Source organism: Trichosurus vulpecula, chromosome 3 (assembly GCF_011100635.1).
Source record: "Trichosurus vulpecula isolate mTriVul1 chromosome 3, mTriVul1.pri, whole genome shotgun sequence".
Lineage (NCBI taxonomy): Eukaryota > Metazoa > Chordata > Mammalia > Diprotodontia > Phalangeridae > Trichosurus > Trichosurus vulpecula.
Genome location: NC_050575.1, coordinates 102,104,686 through 102,112,086, shown reverse-complemented (window position 1 = coordinate 102,112,086; position 7,401 = coordinate 102,104,686). Strand labels below are relative to the sequence as shown.

The window sequence follows — 7,401 nt, the reverse complement described above, 5'->3', positions numbered from 1 at the left end:
CCCTCAGATTTTTTTCCCAATGAGCTCCCAGCAGAGGGAATGAGAAGAGAGAGGATAGGACCGAACTTTGGCCCAGACTCTTACAACTCCAAAGAACCTTAGAATGATCACAATGATATGGATCCAGACTGGAAAGGGGCTTCAGAGGTCGCCAGGTCCAATCTCCTCATTTCACAGATGAGGAAATTCAGGCACAGGGAAGTTAAGAGATTTGTCCAAGGACACACAGGTAGTAAGTGTCAGAGCTGAGAGGTCCTCTGAATCCTCGAGTTAGTGCTTTTTCTACAATCTAACCTCCCATTAATAGCAGGAATCTCCTTTATGGAAACTCTGGGAGGGGTCATTCAACCTCTGACTGAACACTCCCAACTATGGGGAGTTGACTTCCAGTTCTGGGGATATTCTTCCTTACCTTGTACAGGAACCTACCTCACTACAATTTCCCCTACTGTTCCTAAGTCTGTTCTCTGGTATTATAGGACAACCCTTTCACATACTTAAAGACAGCCATTTTATCTTCCTCTCCTCCTAAGCCTTCCCTATCCCCCTCCTAACCATTGGCAACAGGCGGCGAAGTAGATAGCATGCTAGAAGACCTGGGTTCAAAACTTGCCTCAAATACTCACTAGTTGTGTCACTCTGGGCAAAGTCAGTTAACCTCACTGTGCCTCAGTTTCCTCAACTGTAAAATGAGGGGTTTGGACTTAATGGTTTCTAAGGTTCCTTCAAGTTCTAAATCAATCATCTATAATGATAATCTATAACCCAGATCCTTCAACCCATCCTCAGGGGATAGTTTCATCATATTTTCCTTCTCTTGTATCAGTGCTTTTTCCTACAACATGGTACCAGAACCGAATATAATATACTCCAGGTGGGGCCTGCCCAGAGCAGAAGACAGTGTGATGACCATAATCATATCCTCCATTTTAGAGAAAAAGTCAAGCATCTTTGGGGTAAGAAACATTCCCTAAAAACACTCTCTTTTGCCTCTATTATCTTGCTCTGTGTGTGTGTGTGTGTGTGTGTGTGTGCATGTGTGTGAAGAGGGGAGCTCCCACAGGGAAGCAGCCAGGTATAGTGGGAAGAAGACTGATTTTGGAATCGGAAGACCTGATTTCCAATCTTGGCTCTGCTTCTCCACGTTGAACATCCAAGGTCTCTTCCAAAGACAAGGCCATTTCATTTCCGTCCTCAATCTGTATCTGCTACCAAACCAGGCATTGGAGGCACAGGAGAATTTCCAGCTAAGAGTAAGCTAGAGGTAGGGCCCTTTCTGTGAACCCTGGCTCTCAAAATTAAAGAAAGAGGCATGACAACTGTTAGGAATGCTTGTGCTGGCCGACACCCAATACTTATTTGGTCCAACGGCACAAGTCTCCATGGCTTTTCTGGACCTCTGTCCTGCTTGTGGAAGCCCACATAGGGGGCCATGGCACCCACCTTCAGCAATGCTGCTGCTATCTTGAATGCTTCTCCTTAGCTTTGGAGGAGAATACCAGCACTCCTATATCTAGGCATGAGTTCCTTAAGTGGGTACCTGGGAGGAGAGATGCGGTCCACCACTCTCAGTGGGGGGAGGATCTTTTTTGGAACAGGATCTACTTTTGCATTAAAGATGGGGTATGAGCCCCGCGGCTTCTTCCCTAAACTCTTCAGGTCCAGAACCCCAGAGAGAGGTGAATAGAGGCACTTTTTTCGGGTCCGGAACGCAGTGAATGTCTCATAGGGGGGAAATTTTGTCACGAGTTTCAGTAGGTCCTTCCGGAAAATGTTCCATGAATTCTCCCTCAAGATCTTCTGGCACATAATGTCATCACTAGAAGGGAGACACAAAGCCTTTGTGAGGATAGTTGGCGGACACTCTGGGTTGCACAGCAGGCAGGGGAGCTCTTCGGTAGGACACAACTCAGAACTCTAGGGACCCACCTTCATTCATCCCCTTTTCCTCATGGGGCAAGAGGATGCTGAAAGTTAAAAGTCTGGCCAAAAAGCTAAGAGGGTTCAGGGGTGGGCAAGGGAGTAGAGTCCCATCTAGAGCTGAAGAGAAATTTGGATTAGCAGCTAAAAAGTGGAGAAGGAAGATGCGCCATTTGGAAGCAACAGAAAACAAGCATGAGGATTTACCCAGGGAGCCCTTCCCCCCACCAGCACCTTCCCAAGAAGAAGAGAATAGAGAAGAGAGAATAGGAAAAGCTTAAGTATGAGACCAACTTGGGAAAGAGAGCAGAGATCTGCAGGTCATAGAAGACCACAAGCAGATGCACATGGCAATAGGGAGGGAGAGAATAAGCATTTATGAAGTGCCTACTATATGCCAGACACTACGTTAAGTGCTTTACAAATATTACCTCATTTGATAACAGGGCCTCAGACATTTTACTGTTGAGTTTTTTGGTTTGTTTTTTTTTTTTTTGGAGGGAGAGGGCAGGGCAATTGGGGTTAAGTGACTTGCCCAAGGTCACACAGCTAGTAAGTGTGTCAAGTGTCTGAGGCTGGATTTGAACTCAGGTCCTCCTGATTCCAAGGCCGGTGCTCTACTCACTATGGACATTTTCTCTGACTACTCCTCATGCCTAAAATGGTCTCACTCATCATCGCTACCTCCTGGCTTCTCTGGCTTCCTTCAAGCCTAGGCTAAAACCATACCTTCTACAAGAAATCTTTCCTGATCCTCTCTCATGCTAATGCCTTCTATCTCTTCATTATCTCCAATTTATTCTCTATATATCTTGTTTGTACAGTTCTCTTGCATTTTGTCTCCCCATTAGTATATGAGCTCCTTGAGAGCAAAGACTGTCTTTTGCCTTTTTTTAAAATCCCTAGCATTTAGCATAGTACCTGGCACATAGTAACTATTTGTTGATGATTTGATTTGACTCAACTCTCAACTTGGAAAAAGCTGGAAGAAACTCAGATAATGAAGCAAAGAATATAAGAATACTTCTACCCCTAGAAAAGCTGATATTTTTATCTCACCCACTAGAAAAATAAAGTAAGAAAATTCTTGATCAAAATTATCTGGCTAAAATTTTTTTTAAAAGTATCCTTGTTTAATCTAAATTGAGTCAATGGATTTTTGGTCGTGTGAATGAACGTTGCTAGGAATAGAAATGTTTGTTTTTTCTGTGTACATATGTTGACATCCATTCAGTAAAAAACTGCTTGGTCTATAAACAAAGCTGAAAGCAGTTTAAAAGTTTTGTTTCCCATGACTCCAATAGCAAAGAAAGAAAAAAGCCTTCTAACAATTTTGAAATTAAATCTTATTTGGTGTAGGAATTGTTCTCCTAAATTTTCTTTTGTTTAAACCATCTTAAGTAAGGGAAAATTTACCTCAGAAAAGGTGAGTGAAATAATTCGGGAAAAAAAGCAAAATTTCATTTTTGGAGGTGGTGAGGAGTTTGCCTGACCACTATAAGCTTCTCAATGATTTGTCAGAATATAATTGCCTCAGTAAATTAGGAAGCAAAATCACCTAAAATTAATTAGGATGCACTGTACATTTGCAAGTTCTTAAATAAGAAACTAAGTTGGAAGTGTTTTACTGGGCAAAATGAGAAATTATCTGTAAACCTGAAAGTTTCAACTCTGATCAAAAGATAAATTTACCATGAATTTGAAAGCCATGAGAAAATTGCACTAATTTGCAAAAGATTCAATGGCAAGAAAGGAAACTTAATCTCAAGACCACTTGAAAAATTATTTGAAAGCACAGAAGTATGAAGTTAAGAAATTAACAGCATTAGAAAGTGAAATACTGAATCAATATAGTTCTAAATGCAGTTCTAAAATTTGCAAAGATCAGTCTGGGTTAATCAGGGTCAGTAACTAAAATAAAAAAGAAATTAGAGGTAGTTGTTATACTGACACAGTGTTGGCTTAAGGCCTGATTAATAAGAAATGTATATATAAAGGTGCTCTGAAAAGAAAAAAAAAATCTGACATTTCAAGTGCATATAGTGAGTGGTATTAATCCATCTGGAAGTCAGATGAATTAAGTCAATTTCTGATTCCCTAAAGGTAGGAAATAGAACTAGAGAGTTTTCACTTCAGCAGGAACCATGACAAAATCCTCATTTTTGCCAGTATCAGAATCTCCAGCAAGGGCCAAGTTAGGAAAACAGCAGAGGAGAAAGAAAAGCTCAGGATTACAGAAATTGGCAGTGCAAGTTTTTGGAAGTGTTTCAAGATCCCATTGAGATAAGAGGAGAATAGTGAGACTGCCATGCCTGCAAAACTGTGAACTCCACTTGAAGAAATGCATATTTCATCCTTGGGGACTTGGAGTTAGTTTTTGCTAATGATTTCCAAGCTTAATTTCACAAGTTCTGGTATTCTTGTGGATGTAGAAAAGTAGCTAGAATCACGTAGCAACTTTTAAAATGGAACAATTTAAACTTTGGATTTTATTGGGTTTGACAAATTAATTGGGGACAATTATTATTCACAGCAGAGTCGACTTGGGCTCTGAAGGGTAACTACTGGTGCCACACATTCTTTGCAGCTGGGAGAGCAGAGGCAATAACTGCTCAAGATTCTGAAGGCAACTAGTCAGTCAGTAATTCACTAAACATTTATTAAAGGTGCCTACTATGTGACATGCACTGTATTAAGCACGAGGGATGCAAAAAAAGGCAAAAGACAGTCCTTGCCCTCAAGGAGCTCAAAATCGAATAAGGAAAACAATGTTCAAACAAGCTATATACAGGATAAATTGGAAATAATAACATGGAATCCCAAAATTCTTAGGTTATTGGAATGGTTTTTCTGTGTAAAATGATTTAGAAATGCATTCCATTGGGTGGATGTTATTGGACTAGTTATAGGTTTTGTTTTGTGCTTATGTTTTAAGTCCATGAAATTTTTTTATTAATGTCAAGTTTCCAGGGGTTTTTTTATGCGGTAATTTGGGAAAATATATATATAGATATATAGAAGTGCTTTAGATTTTGGAATGGTGCCTGTAGTTTGATTCCTTTGTAACACAAAAAGGATAGTTGCTCTTTGACCTGAATACTATAATCTTATAAATTTGTACTATCAGTTATTAGAGACTTTGGGCTGCCTTGAGAAATGGTGGATTCCCCCTTGTTGGAGGTCTTCAAGCAGAGACTAAATGACCAATTTTCAGATATGCAATAGTTGGGGTATGGATTGGCCCAGGTTGCTGCTGAGGTCCCTTCCAACTTCCAAGTTTTGTGAGTCTGTGAATTCCAACTTCAGGAAACACAGCAGGTAGGTTGCATTCTCACAGTGTGGTCCCAGGATCCCTAGGGGTTCTCAGACCCTTCAATGGATCTGTGAGGTCAAAGCTATTTTCTTAGCAATACTAAGATGTTATTTTCCTATCAAAATACTTCTCCCTTTTCCATTACATATCTATGTAAGGTTAGGTTTTCTTTATATACTTCCAGAGAACATATTGCAACAGATTAAATCCAGAAGCAGATAGGACAATCCAACTGTCTGCTATTAAGCCAGGCATTAAAGAGAGTTGCAAAAATATGTGCAATGCCATTCTTCTCACTAAATTTTATTGTTTTTGAAAATATATTTTTCAGAAAATGTTAATATTACATGTTAACAATAATAACATTTTATTAAAAATATATTTTAATGAATTTTAATGAATTAATAAATATTTTAAATTTTTATCAGTTTTAACTTCTAATGGGGTAAATATCAATAGATGTAACCCACATAAAGAAAAGCTCTTTGGGATCTTTTAAGAAGAAAAAAGAGTCTTGGGGCAGCTAGGTGTCGAAGTGCCAGGCCTGAAATCAGGAATACTCAACTCCCGGAGTTCAAATCTGGCCTCAGATACTTACTAGCTAGCTGTATGACTCTGGGCAACTCACTTAACCTTGTTTGCCTCAGTTTCCTCATCTGTAAAAAAAAATGAACTGGAGAAGGAAATGGCATACTGCCCCAATATCTTTGCCAAGAAAACCCCAAATGAGATCACGAAGAGTCAGACACAACTGAAAAACAACTGACCAACAACAAGTCTTCAGACCAAAAAGTTTGAGAATTGCTGAAGTAGGACATTATGAGCAAAATGTAGACTGCATGTATGGAAGTAAGGTGAAAAAAACCTCCGGGCTCCTACTTTAGAATGTAAGCTTCTTGAAGACAGATTTACCATTTAATGGTTATCTTCTAACCCCAGCAATAAACACAGTGCTAGGCACGTAGTAGCACCTAACAAATAGATTGATCGATTGGACCTGGAGCTTAGGAGAGGGGTCTAGGGCTGGATTTCTAGAGCATTTAGGTCCTCTCCTCACCAAATCATGGAATTTTAAAGTTAGGAGGGTCAGCTTCTCACTTGAACATCCCTTCTCCCTTGAGCTCATCCAGTGTTCTCATTCCTTTCACAGCCAAACTAGGAAAAGCTGCCTCCATCCTCAGTGCCTCCATTCCCTCTCCACCCACTCACTCAATTCCCTATCTCTTGCAATCTGGCTTCCAAACTCATCACTCAATTGAAAACACTCTTTCCAAAATTACCAGTGGTCTCTTCATTAACAAACCTAATGATGTTTTGTTCATCCTCGTCCTCCAGAATGCCGCATTCAACACTGGTGACCACCCTCTCCTCCTGGATACTCTCCTCTTTGGGTTTTTGTTTTTGTTTTACAATACTCCCTCTTGGTTCTTCTCCTACTAGACAGATCTCTCCTCAGCCTCTAGCTGGATCACTTGTATCACACTCCCTAAATGGGACTGGATCCCAAGGCTCTACTCTCTGTTGGCTTCTCTTTTCACTCCCTACTTTCTCCTTTCTCTCTCCCTTTCTCTCTCTCTCTCTCTCTCTCTCTCTCTCCCCCCCCCCTTTCCCTTTCTCTCTCTCTCTCACTCTCTCTCTCTCTCTCTCCTCCCTCCTCCTCTCTCTTTCTCTCTCTCTCTCCCCCACCCCCTCCTTTTCTCTCTCTGTTCCCCACCCCCTCTCTCCCTCACCTCATCAGCTCCTATGGATTTAATTTTCATCTCTTTGTAGATGATTCCCAAATATATATCCAGTCTAACCTTTCTCCTGAGCTCCAGTCCTGCATGACCAGCTATCTGTTGGACATTTAGAACTAGATGTCCCATAGATATCTCAAATTCCACTGAGTCCAAAACAGAACTCATCATTTCTCCCCTCAAAATCTCACCTTCTTCCAAATTTTGCTGTTTCTGTCTAGAGTACCAACATCTTTCCAGTCACCCAGGTTCACAACTGATCCCTGATTCCTCACTCTCCCTTAACTCATCTATCAAATCAGTAGCCAAGCCTTGTTGATTCTATACCCTTAACATTTCCTGTATTTGTTTCCTCTCTACTTACAGTCATTACCCTGATTCATCACATCACCCTCACCTGGGTGATAGTAATAGTTGCCAAACTGCTTCAGG

The 7,401-nt window shown here is 40.6% G+C and overlaps 1 protein-coding gene across 1 annotated transcript in view; it reads right to left on the bottom strand.

The window, feature by feature from the left end:
- Positions 1–1,324: 1,324 nt before the first annotated feature.
- CNBD2 (cyclic nucleotide binding domain containing 2) overlaps positions 1,325–7,401 on the bottom strand; it is a 78,304-nt gene continuing 72,227 nt past the window's right edge. The window contains exon 12 of the mRNA XM_036752939.1: positions 1,325–1,819. Within this exon, the coding sequence (XP_036608834.1) occupies positions 1,480–1,819 (340 nt within the window). The 3' untranslated portion in view covers positions 1,325–1,479. The remainder of the gene's footprint in view (positions 1,820–7,401) is intronic.